The 13,750-nt window shown below is 46.2% G+C and overlaps 1 protein-coding gene across 1 annotated transcript in view; it reads left to right on the top strand.

The window, feature by feature from the left end:
* Positions 1 to 13,750, top strand: part of Popdc3 (popeye domain containing 3) — a 32,247-nt gene that overhangs the window by 15,659 nt on the left and 2,838 nt on the right. The window contains exon 2 of the mRNA XM_059272937.1: positions 12,941 to 13,661. Within this exon, the coding sequence (XP_059128920.1) occupies positions 13,177 to 13,661 (485 nt within the window). The 5' untranslated portion in view covers positions 12,941 to 13,176. The remainder of the gene's footprint in view (positions 1 to 12,940; positions 13,662 to 13,750) is intronic.

Here is a 13,750-nt window from a genome sequence, read left to right as displayed (position 1 = left end):
TGTGAAGAGACACCATGACCACCGCAACTCTTATAAATAAAAACATTTAATTGAGATGGCTCACTTACAGTTTCAGAGGTTCAGTCCATTAGCATCATGATGGGGAGCATGGCAGCATGCAGCCATGGTGCTAGAGCTGAGAGTCCTACACCTTGACTCAGAGGCAACAGGAAGTCCACTGGCTGTCACACCGAGGGAAGCTTGAGCAAAAGAGACCTCAGATCCCACCCCTGCAGTGACACACTTCCTCCAACAAGGCCACACCTAATAGTGCCACTCCCTTAGGGGGCCATTTTCTTTCCAGCCACCATATCACTTGCAGTTCCTTTCCTTAGAGACTTCTCAGGTAGATCACAGCCCGGATGTTGCCTTTCTTTGGTTCTGCAGGAGCACAGCTCTGACCCGCACCCCTCCTAAATCCTCTAATCACGTCCCATATAACTTAACAGTCACAAGAGTGACTGTTTCTCCATCATTTCCCATAGGATGTTGTCTAAGTATGGCACATTTATCTCATCCCATTCACTCTGCTTCTCAACCTCCACAAGTGGGAATTATATAGAAGATTTACAGAGTGGAGCTACATAGAGCACACGCAGGGATGGGCAGGCTGAATACTGAGGATTTATATAGTGGAGCTATGCAGCACATACACACAGGGATGGGGAGGCGGAACACTGAGGAATACCTTTGAAGTGTGTGATAAAATGTGAGGACAGTCATGACTCAGATACTCAGGGATGATGCCAACTGTGACATAGGGATCAGAGAAAGTATGGTGTTCTCAAGGGTACTCCACGCTGTTTAGTAAGGAAGATCAAAGGCACAGTCCAGCCTGCAGAGGAGCAGGACTTACAGAGTCTCCTCCATGCCCTAAGTGAGATCCGTCGCTGGTGTGAACCCTCTGGAACTCAGAAGGGCACAGAGATGTCTGATTTCAGTATATTCATGCACTTGGTCAAGTATCATCAGAAGATGGGATGAAAGGGTTAAGTCAAGTGATATAATTACTTGGGCGATTGAAACTCTCCTAATACAAAAGGAAAAACTATGTTTCCCTTGGTAGATTAGAGGGCCTATGGCTGCAGGGTTGGCCATTCCTGTGGGCAGAAACTAGATGGTGACATGAATCCTTTGAGTAGATTGCCTGTGGTGCATGAATATTGTAGCCAATGTCTTTTACATTGGTGTCAACTCTCTGTTCATAATAGTGGATAATTCTTGCATATTTATATGCTAATGCATTCATTATACATATGCACTATTCCCCAGCATCTTGCCAAGTCTTTCTATCCCCTCTTCTTACTTGAGAGATTCCCTACCAACATTGTTCAAAAGAAATGCAAAGCAAGAAAAACCACCATACACATAGATGAAAGAAATAAAAAATTTAAAGACCACAAAAAAGCCACAATTTAGAAAGTGCCTGTCAATTTACTTACTACAAAATCTCCACAAGTCTTAAGTTCTTTTAGAATGATCAGTGTGAGAAGAAAAAAAAAAAAAAAACAACTCTTTTCCTAAGCAAAGAAGCAAAATGCAAACATTTGTGCTAGCTTTCTTTTACTGCTTTTACTGTGACAGGTATGTGTCCAACTTACAAAGAGGGGTGTTTATTCACCAGTATGGAGAGTTCAATCTGAGGTTGATTTAACCTTTTTTTAATTTTTATTTATTTATTTATTTTGATGGGGGAGGTGCTGAGTATGGTGGCTCATGCCTTTAATCCCAGCACTCCAGAGGCATAGAGATATAGGAAGAGATATGTGAGTTTGAGGTCAGGCTGGCCTACACAGTCAGGTCAGGTCCAGGCCAGCCAGAACGACAAAATGAGATCCTGTCTTGTTTAAAAAAGATTTATTTTATTTATGTCTGTGCTCATGTGTCTGTGTGTATGTATCTCTGTGAGTGTATGGATGAACGTATGTGTGTCTGAAGGAGTAACTGTGAAGACTGAAGGAGCTTATGAGATCCCTCGATCTGCAGTTACAGGCATTTGCATGCTGCCCAGTGTCTTAGGGTTTTTCTTGCTGTGAAGAGACACCATGACCATGGCAACTTTATAAAGAAAACATTTAATTGAGGTGGCTCACTTACAGTTTCAGAAGTTCAGTCCATTATCCTCATGGAGGAGAGCATGTTGGCTTGCAGGCACATGTGGTGCTGGTTACATCTTGGCTTTTAAGCAACAGGAAGTCGACTGAGATACTGGGTGGTATCATGAGCATAGGAAACCTCAAAGCCCACAATGACATACTTCCTCCAACAAGGCCATACCCACTGCAACAAAGCCACACCTCCTCATAGTGCCACTCCCTGTGAGATTATAAGGGCCAATTACATTCAAACTACCACACCCAATGTAGGCTCCAGGATGTTAACCATGGCCCTGTGGTAGTTTGGATGAGAGTGGCCCCCATAGGCTTTTATGTTTGAAAACTTGGTCTCCAATTGGTGGAACTGTTGGGGAAGGATTAGGAAGTATGGCCTTGTTGGAGGAGGTGTAGTTCAAAAGCTATTCCAGTCACCTGTCTCTGCTTCCTGATGTGAGCTCTCAGCTACTGCTCCAGCACCACACCTGCCTGCTTGCTGCTGTGCTCGCCACCATGACGGGCATGGGCTCCAACCCTCTGGAACTGTGAGCCTGCCCCGCTGTAAACATTTTCTTTTATGAGTTGCCTTGGCCATGGTGTGTTATCATGACAATAGAAAAGTAACCGATGTAGCCCTCATGATCGAGTAACAAGCAGTCTGAACTGTTGAATCATCTCTTTAGCACCAGTCTGTTGCTGTTGGGTCTGTGGTGAAGCAGCATGGTAGGAGGCGTGTGCTAAAGCAAAGCAAAAAAGAAAAAAAAAAAAAAAAGGAAAGTGCCGGCATACCAATGTCCCTTTCTAGGGCATGCCCCTGATGACTGGGAACTTCTAAGTAGTCCCACTTCTTGAAGTTCCAACCACCACCCTAGCAGTACCAAGCTGGGGACTTGGCCTTTGTGAGGACATTTCAGCACCAAATTGTAGCAGCATAGAAGGAGAGTATGTGCCTTGGTTTAAATCCTAAGCTTGTTCTCTGAAGAATGTTCTGGTTCCATCTCCCTTCCCTTAGATTAACCATAGATGTGTAATGTGTAAACAATTACACACCAAAAGTTTGTGAAAATAACCCTCAGCTAGAGCACACGACAGGCCTATTAGCAGCCTTTGAAGTTGGCCCAAGCCCAAACCTGGTGAGATCTTGAGCCTTGAGTCAGCTCTGCAAGTCAGCGCTACATTTTGACCAGTGTTTGGAATGATCTCATTACATGTTACACTGAGCCACTTGTTTTAGATTACAGAGACCCATAATATGTTGCTCAGTTCCTTGACTTCTCAACGGAAAACAAGGTTAAAATCGCACAGTACTTCTGATGAGTGGAAATGTACACTGGCTAGGCCAGTCGCCATCCCCAGTAGTCCTCCCACAGAGACACAGCTAGGGACCAGAGCACAGCACCCAGTAGGCAGCATGGTGGGGCAGCAAGGGTCTTCCTGGAGTGACAAGCAAGGGTAATTCAGATGTCAATCATCAAACATTAGGGGTCTAAGAATCACCTGGGGGGCTTGCTAGAAGGCGGGCTGTTGGCCAATGAGGGGACAGAGTCGGGCCGTTTAGCTGCCAAGGTGACTCTGATATGAGTGATTTGGGAAGACTGCTAGGAATTATTGAACTAAGAGAGAAAACTGTTGCTGGCTTCCAGAGAGGGGCGCTCTGCCCGCTGGAAAGAAGGGTGGGTTAGTTATGGGTCCACGGGATAAATGAGGGGCCAGAACACAGGGCAGAAGATAACAGCAAAGAGACCTCCATGGCAGAACCAACCAACTTTGCACTTATAATTAAAGATGGAGAGTAGACAATGTATTCCTGTCTTCAGTTGGAGTCCTCTAGGGAAAGATGAGTTTAGAAACTACACTAGTCCCAGTGGTCAAACTCTATAAAATACAAGCAATAAGTACAGTGGTGCTGTCTCTATATTATTTTAATTATAATATGTGTAGGGAAACAGATTTCTTCATTTGAACCATGTACTATTTATTTATTAACCATTTAAAACACTATGCATTGACGTGTGTGTGATGTACTCTGACCATATGTGATGGTTTGAATAGGAATGGCCTCCCTTGACTCATGTGTTTGATTACTTGGTCCATAGGGAGTTGCACTATTAGGAGATGTGGCCTTGTTGAAGGAAGTGTGTCACTGTGGGCGTGGGCTTTGAGGTCTCATACATGTTTAAGCTACACCCAGTGTCACAGTTCACTTCTTGTTGCCTGCGGATCAAGATACAGAACTCTCAGCTCCTTCTCCAGCACCATGCCTGCCTGTATGCCAACATGACAATAATGTACTAAACCTTGGAAACTGTAAGCCGGCCCCAATTAAATGTTTTCTTTTATAAGAGTTGCTGTGGTCATGGTATCTCTTCACAGCAACAGAAACTCTAACAAGACACCATATTTATCCCCTGCTACCCTTTCTTATCCTCCCACAGTGAACCCCTCCTTCCCAACAAGTTCTCTTGCGTTCCTGTGTATGTCTCTGTGAATGTGCCTATGTATGCATGTGTGCTTGTGTGTGTGTGTGTGTGTGTGTGTGTGTGTGTGTGTTTAATTGGGGTTGATTGTATATGGGTGGAGGGTTGTTTGCTATAACATAGACAGCTTAACTTACTAGTGGCTACATCACTGACAAAATGATCAGCTGCCAATGCTACTCAGTTAGGAGTGGGCCCTCAAGAGTTGCGTTCCTAGCCCATGATGAAATGTTTACGGGCCCAGTTTTGTGCAGCTAACCACAGCTGCAGTGATTTCGTGAGAGCAAAGGCCATGCCTAGAAGACAAAATTTCTCAGCACTATTCTCCAGCTCTTACATTCCACAGTGTTCCATGAGCCTTGTGTGTATGAGGGGTGGGTGGGGGTGGATAGGCGTCCCATTTAGGGCTGAGCACTCAACAGTCACTAATTCTCAGCACTCTGGTTCTACGTCTTTGCATTAACCACTGCCCACTGTGAGAACAAGCTTCCTTGACCAAGGCTGAGAGCCTTAATCCATGGATATAAACATAATATTTAGAAGGCAGCTTGATAATACGTCCATTTAGTAAAACAACAGTTGTAGGTTTTCTTCTAGGTTTGTGTGTTTGCAGAAACTGGGAAGCTAGACGGGGGCGCGGGGGCGGGGTGGGGGGCGGGCTTGGTTTGGGCGACAGTAGAACACATGCAATGTGAAGGTAGACAAGAATACGAATGGTGCAAAGTTCTAAGTGGAGATAAGAGAGAGGGAGTTATATTATACTATCCCAGAGGGCCTAGAAGGGACACTACCTGTGGCACAGGAATGAATCTAGATACACTGAGTTCTTTAGTCCATTCACATTATTCTTCTAAGCCAATTCTATCTACACAGTTTCAGCCCCGTCCTCACATTCAGCTCCTCTCTGTGCCCAGTTTTCCTGTCCTCATAGTTTTAGTAAACTCTTATGCTTTTGACCTGATCTTCCTCCTCTGTCCCTTTGTCCTCCATCTATATCCTTTCTGGCTCTTTACCCCTGGCCCTGATAAACTCTGCAAGAGATCTGCTTTACCCTCAACTGAACCTCTGTCTTCCTCTCCTCTCTCTGGTCATGTGGTTCTGTGTCCGATTTTTCGCTCCAGTCCTTAGTGCACCTGGTTATGTAAAATGCACTATTGTCCTCAGTCAGTCTCTCTGTCATGCCCCTAGGCATGGAGTAAGGGGATGGTCTGAGCTTCATTTACACAAGAAACAAAGCTATGCATCTCCAGCCAGCTTGTCTCCTAGGCTCAGCAGGGGAGTTAGTTACCTAGAAGTTCAGCAGGTCTGAGGAGCTGAACTATTTGCCAAATGGTCTGGGAATATTTGGGCAGGCAAGAATTTCATAGCAGAAGACAGCTGAAATATTAAAAGCTGGATAACACCAAACATTCATAAGTGGCTTGCCTTTTGACAGACCCTTGGCCGGTCAAAGTATAGCTTTAATACACAGCTGAATCTCTATAATATATTCTTGCGGCCCGCAAGAAGGGAGTGGGTGTAGGTCAGCCAAAACTAATGTATGAGAAAGAAATATGGAAACATAGTACTTCGTAGGCTAATGAAAATATATAATTTAAGAAAAGCAAGGGCTAGAGAAAAGACTCAGTGGGCAAAGCATTTATATGCAAGTATGAGGATTGAGTTTCTATCCCCAAAACTCAACTCATGCAAAGCCAGATGCGTCTGTGTGTATCTGTAAAGCCAAGGCTCCTACGGTGGAGTGGGAGGCAGAGACAGAATTCCCAGGAGCTCAAAGGCCAGCTAGCCTGGTGTATGCTGCAGAGAGCAACAATAGGACTCTGTTTCACACAAGGAAGTGAGGACCAAGCTCTGAGGTTGACCCTGATTTCCACACCTGTGCAGTGGTGCATACACACACACACATACACACACACACACATACACACACACATACACACATGCACGAGTGTGCGTGCACACACACACACATACACGCACGAGTGTGCGCACACATACACACACACATGCACGCACACACACACACACACACACACACACACGCGCACACACACACACACAGTGAGAACAGAAGCACCCTGCGTGGGTGGATAATTCTGTTCCTGAAACTGTATGCTATTAAAGGAATATCCTAGAGCTATATGTGACCAGTCTTCCTGAGTTGTTGACCAGGGAGACCCCAGAAGCCCCCAAAATAATATGGGCTATTACCATTGCTCTAGGCTGTGCCCCAGGCCTCGATAACAAGACCCTCGTGCTGCAGCTGCCATACACTGTTGTTTCAGAACACAGGAAACGTAAGTGAAACTGAGCCGGAAGCTTCCTCCTGCCGGCTGGCTTTCAGGGTGCTGGAAGGGACCATGTAGGCGGCCGGGGCAGAAGAGTCGTGGTTGTCTTAGCCAGTTGGCAACACTGCAAGGTCGATACTGACCTGCCAAGCCTAATGTGCCCACTGGTACAATAGTGGCCTTGCAGTCATGGGGGTAAGTGGCTGCTTTCTGATTAGATTTGAGATCTGCTTAATGGGAGGAAATTCATGCCTAGAACTGCACACCAGGTCAAAAGCCCATGGGCTGGGAGGTCATGAACAGACCCTGGGGGCGGGGGCGGGGGAGAGGGCGGGGGAGGGCCCGCGGGGGGGGGGGGGGGGGCGGGTAGATCCTACTGGCTGTTTATTGGCTATTTACTCTTTAGACCAGGTCCCACTGGGTAGCCTAGGTTAGGCTGGCCTCTAATTCAGCTTCCTGAGTGTTGGGATTTCTGGAGTGGCCACCTTACCCAGTTTCTGGTGCCACTTTAAGTAGAAAGAATAGGTGGTGTTTCCCCTGCTTGCTGGTGATTCAGTGCTCCTAGGCTGCCATGGAGAACAGGAAGCTGGGGCTTCTAAGTCCCAGTGATGTGTGGTGGAAGCAGATTAGTGCAGCACAGAATACGGGTAACGTTTAAGCAGTTTGACCTTCAACAACTTATTTACCTTCTCTGAATTTCAAATTTCTCATCAGTAAACTTGACATAACATTACCTGCCTCACAGGGTTGTTCAGTAAGATAGTTTTTAAAATCTGCCTGGCACATAGGTACTCATCAGTAAATATACCATCTCGAGGATAAGTAGAAAAAAAAAAGCTCAAGAAAATGAGAACTTAGCATATGGAACCCATACTGAAGTGGGATCTGATTTTAATTAATGAGTTGAATATCGGAATTTTTAACTTGTGGGTTGCTTGGCAACCCAAACTAACTCAATAGCCTGGCATCATACCAGTTGTTGTCTTAATCAAAGCAGTAATTAAATGTTCTTAAGCTCAAGGTTGTAGGCCAAGGATTCCCCTGTGAATTTGGTGTTGGTCCAGCTGTTTTGGGAAAAAAGAAAAGATTCCCCAACTCCTCAGTGTATTTGTGCTGAAGTGTCTCTGAGGTTGGGCTGTTTCCTGCGTCTGTGCCCCTGGAGCACCCAGAGGATATTTCAACATCCCAGGTTAGGGAGGAATAGCCCAGCATATTCAACCAACACCCACTGAGTGCCAGGGGTCAGGAACACGGTAACATCCATCTCTTGCCCTCCTGCCCTTTAGAATTTCAGAGCCTAGGGGAAGAACCAGTCAGCGTTAAATAATACAGCAAATGGTTTCATGAGTGGCTGGCTGTGTCTCCAGAAGTAGACTGTTTTGAACTGAGTAGTACAAGCAGATAGAGAGGCTCTTAAACATCCATTGAGAGCTGTTTTTAGTTTCCTGGCAAACCTGTTGCCCAACATTTTCACACTACCTGATCCGAAGCTTTGAGTCCTGGCCAGAGTGAAACTGGGTAGAGGGCACTTGGGCATCCATGCTGCAGGATGTGACTAACTACCCTTTCACCGGCAGCCAGGGACTTGAACAGCCTGTGCCCAGCTCCTCAGGGATTTCACCAAACTGTGAAATCCCTGCTCCCCAGGACTCCACCAGGCTGTGTCCAGCTCCCCAGGACTCCACCAGGCTGTGCCCAGCTCCCTAGGACTCCACCAGGCTGTACCCAGCTCCCCAGGACTCCACCAGGCTGTGCCCAGCTCCTCAGGACTCCACCAGGCTGTACCCAGCTCCCCAGGACTCCACCAGGCTGTGCCCAGCTCCCCAGGACTCCACCAGGCTGTGCCCAGCTCCCCAGGACTCCACCAGGCTGTGCCCAGCTCCCCAGGACTCCACCAGGCTGTGCCCAGCTCCCCAGGACTCCACCAGGCTGTACCCAGCTTCCCAGGACTCTACCAGGCTGTACCCAGCTCCCCAGGACTCTACCAAGCTGTACCCAGCTTCCCATGTTTGGCATAATAACTTAGATTCTGCCTCCCTTGGGCAGTGAGATAATAAATGTGACTGCTCTAAGCAGCTAAGCACAGTTCTGGGCTAACCTTCATCAGTGTGCCACCAGAGGTGTGCTGCCTGCCTCTGAGTACGCTTTTATCATCTTATGCATCTTATTCCTTCATAATTCACAGTCTTAAAGATTTAGGAGGAAAACTGGATAAACTTGGAGTGCTGTGTTAGTTTGCTAGACTTTGTCTCCATTTGTAGCTCAGTGGGCAAGATCGGTTACTGCTGGGGGAAGATGTTCATGGTGCTGCGTGGGCACCTCAGCAGATATTTACAAACAAAAATGCCAAGGCCTGGGGGTCTGTGAGGCAGGCAGCTGGTGGATGAATCATGTTCGGCCCTCAGAGCGATCGTGACACATGGTAGAGGCCCTTTCCTGCCCATCACCTGCTCCTGTCAGTTCTTCCTCTTCTAATAAAGTACATCTGTTGTGGTGACTGAATACAAACACACCAAGCTGGGTGTGGAGTAATTCAATCAGGGCAAGTCCACATGCTTGGCGGTACTGTGTCCAGGATGGAGAGAAGGCCTGGTAGCAACTTGAGTGTAACAGAAGTAGGCCGGAAGCACAGTTCCTCCTAGAACCATCCTGGATCACACTTCTGGAGCATAGAGGCCCCAACCTACCCTCCAAATCAAGCATTTTAAGGGGACGATTCCCCTGTGCTCCCTTCTGAATCATTGTAAACGTTTTATGTGGCCTTTCTCTTAGCAGTATCATCTTAACATTTCACTGAGGATTATAAATTTTTAAGGGAGTTCAAACCAAAGTTCAGAGACCTACTAGCAATTCTTTTCATATTGGTTTTTGTGGCTGTGTTGGGTATCCTGAAGAATTGATTGGTTAAAATGCCCCAGTTTTAAAAGTAAAACAGCAGGAGTGACATTTGCAGGCTGGTATTTGCAGTTCTCACTCATCCTTGCATTTTTAAGAGCCATTCTTTGTTATGAGAGTCTAGTAGTATAGAATTTTGTGTGTTGTTTTTCTGAGAGCAGAAAGTGAGCATGCTCAGAATGCTAGTCTGCTTGAATTGTGTGTCTCACAGATTGACTGGAATTAGAGATCTGCAAGATGTTTGAAACGTCTTTTAAAACAAGTAAAAATCACAATAGCACTCTAAGTTGCATAACTAAGCCTTTTGTCCCTTCCCTCCTCTTGCCTTTCCTCTTTCTGATTCATCTGGCAGGGCTCTTATTACTTGAGAAAAGGTTCATGAATGAGGAGCCTTCATTTCAGTCTCTGCTTCTGTGAGTGATGATGACCTATGCCTTCCCACTCAGTAAGACATGTTCACTTGTGTGTGTGGAGTTTTATTTTTTTTTTGAGACACTGCTGTGATACATGGTACTTTAACAGGTGTCCTGGAAGACAGCAAATACAGCATCCACATTCAAGGTCATTGCATGTTAGTGTTCTTTACGTCTCAACCTAAAGGACACTTCACAGTGAAACCATTAGTGGTGAGGAAGTGGTGTGGGGAAAAATGTATTGACGCTGGACCTCCGCCATCATGCCCAGCTGTAAATCAATTTCTAAACAGTCTTATTAAATAAGAAACACAGAGCCAAATACAGAGGTAATAGCCAAAGAGATCGGAGAATTAGCAAAGAGCCATGACTACCTTATCTTACCACCTCGCTGCTGTCACTTCCCCAAAGGAGTTTCTTCCTGTCTAACTTGTGTTTTTATTGCCTTCCTGTTCTGCCTTCTCATTGGCTCTAAGCCCAGCCACATGACTTCCTTGTCACTGCCTGTCTATACAGACCTCCAGGTCTCTACGGTTGATACTGGGATTAAAGGCTCGTGTCACCACGCTTGGCTGTGTCCTTGACCACACAGAGACTCTGCCTGCCATGTGATCTGATTAAGGACATGTGCTACCACTGCCTGATTCCTCTTTATGGCTATGTGCCCTCTGATCTCCAGGCAAACTTTATTTATTAACATACAAATAAAATCACATTTCAGCACAATTAAAATATCATCACACCCAGTTCTCTCCAGACCCAGCATTTTTACCACATTGTGGCAGGGTCCTGTACTATTGTATTCTTTGGGGGAGGGGGCCAAGTAGGCGCAGAGTCAACGACACAGACTCTGAGAGAATTCTGAAACAACAAGCTCGGTTTATTCAGGAAGAGGCAAGCCTTATATACCCTCCACTCCATCCTGGGGGAAGGTCTGATGAATATGCATCTGCTGCTGTGACATGGCTGCCTCTCATTGGTCCAGCTCATCTCCAGATCATGTCTCAGCTGCTGTTGCTGAGGCCCTTAGGCAGACCCAGGTTGGCTCTCAGAAAGTATCTTATTACTGGTTTGGGCCACCTGACCCTCAGGCCTGTTAGGGATGAGTCATCCCACATCACATGGTTGAAAGAGTAGAGAATATATGAGCAGAGGTGCAGAGCCAATAATATTGTTGACCATCGGCCGGGCGGTGGTGGCGCACGCCTTTAATCCCAGCACTCAGGAGGCAGAGCCAGGCGGATCTCTGTGAGTTCGAGGCCAGCCTGGACTACCAAGTGAGTTCCAGGAAAGGCGCAAAGCTACACAGAGAAACCCTGTCTCAAAAAACCGAAAAAAAAAATATTGTTGACCATCTGGTAAATATTTAAGTAACAGGAATTAATAAGTATGTTTATTTATATGGATTTGATATTAACCTGAACCACTGATATAGAAAATTATGCTATACTATACTATACTATACTATACTATATAATTTCTTAAATTATCTGAATCTAACTTATTAAACATTTTCACAGACTATTATGTATTATGTAAGATCTGTCTCCTGGCCATGTGTTTCTTGATTTATTTAAGGTCCTTATAAAGTCAAGTTTAAACCATCTTCCATGAAAGACCATGTGACTGGATCCAGCACATGGGCACTGGTGCTGAAGTCCTGCTCTGCTTTGACTGTTGTGTAGCTTGGATATGTTCCTGGCTCCTCTGAGCCCCCATTTTTCATCTATAAAGTATAAATACTGTAGCATCAGACAGTGTCCCTTAAGAGAGGAGGAGCTTGGAAGGTCCACAGGTTCATCATAATTACATGGAGAGCTTGTTCAAAATACACATCCCTGGGAACTGTCCTTAGTGATCCTTATTTCATATATGTAATATGGGGACAGTCTGTGGCTCTCCATTTTTAGTCATCATGTCATGTGATTCTGAGTTACACTGTACCACTGCTGTAGAGACGAGCAGACTTTAAAGGATTTAGTTACCCTGTGTCCTAGTTTTCTCTCTGTTGCTGTGACTGAAACTAATTTGGAGAGGAAAGGGTTGATTGCATCTTACAGATCAGTGTCTGTCATTGAGGGAAGTCAGGTCCGGAGCTCACGGCAGGAATCGGGAGGCAAGAGCTGAAGCAGAGACCATGAAGGAACGTGGTACTGACTTGCTCTCCATGATTTACTGAGTTTGCTTTCTCATGTACCTTCAGACCAGCGGCCCAGGGCTGGCACCATCCACGGTGGGCTGGGCCCTTCCGCATCAATCATTAACCAGGAAAATGCCCCACAAATCTGCCTTCCACAGTCTGAGGGAGGCAATTACTCAACTGAGGTTCCTTCTCAGGTGACTCTAGTTTGTGTCAAAAATTAACCTGCACACCCTGAAAAAGAAATAGCTAGCCAGGGCCGGAGAGATGGCCCAATGGTTAAGAGTACTGTCTGATCTTCCAGAGGATCCGGGTTCAATTCTCAGCACCCACATGGGAGTTCACAACTGTCTGCAATTCCAGTCACATGGTATCTAACAGCGTCACACAGATACAGATGCAGGCAAAACACCAATGCACATAAAAGAAAAATACATTGATAAAAAAAGAAATAGCTAGCCAGTTCTAGTAAATATGCTTTTATTAGAATTTTAATTAATATTTGTGCCTGAAACATCCTGATTTCATAACAATGGGAAGTCAATTTGCATAAGCAGTGCTGTTGATTCATTAAGTAAAGCACAATTCATTCCTTTTGCTGAATTAGATCCTCTGTCCCTTTTCTCTTACACAGGAAATAGCACAGTCTTTGAGGACTTGGCCTAAATCGGGAGCCCAGATGAGCCTAAAGACACTGGTGCTGAATCTGTAGATTTTCGGCTCCATGCCCACTAAGCCCTGGTCATGCCAGCTCCAGCGTGCCCTGGCCTGTGAGGAGTGAGCAGCAGTGGGTGATGGGAAAGCGAAGGGCTCCGGTGCTGGCTTCGGCGCATCTGAAGTAGACTGATAAAGGAAGCTGATGGTCTAGCCATGGAAAAGAACTCAAGTTTGTGGAAGAGCCTGGTGGGTGAACACCCAGTCTGCACGGCCTGGAAGGAGGCGGCGGAAGGCGCCATCTACCAACTCGCCAGTATCTTGTTTGTAGTAGGTTTTATGGGCGGCAGCGGGTTCTTCGGGCTCCTGTACGTCTTCAGCTTGCTGGGGCTGGGGTTCCTGTGCTCCGCAGTCTGGGCGTGGGTAGACGTCTGCGCTGCTGACATATTCTCCTGGAATTTTGTGCTGTTTGTCATCTGCTTCATGCAGTTTATTCACATTGCCTATCAAGTTCACAGCATCACGTTTGCCCGAGAGTTCCAGGTGCTGTACAGCTCCCTTTTCAAGCCCCTCGGGATCCCTGTGCCCGTCTTCAGAACAATTGCTCTGAGCTCTGAAGTGGTTTCTCTGGAAAAGGAGCACTGTTATGCAATGCAAGGCAAAACCTCCATTGACAGACTCTCCATGCTTGTGTCGGGAAGGTTTGTACCCTCGGCTGCCTGTCTCTCCTCTGAGGAGTTGTCCTTGTTTGTATTTTCCATCTTGGTGCAGCATAGGCCTGGGTGGCACT

This window comes from Peromyscus eremicus, chromosome 8b (genome assembly GCF_949786415.1).
Source record: "Peromyscus eremicus chromosome 8b, PerEre_H2_v1, whole genome shotgun sequence".
NCBI classification, from domain to species: domain Eukaryota; kingdom Metazoa; phylum Chordata; class Mammalia; order Rodentia; family Cricetidae; genus Peromyscus; species Peromyscus eremicus.
This window is presented reverse-complemented; position numbering and strand designations above follow the sequence as displayed.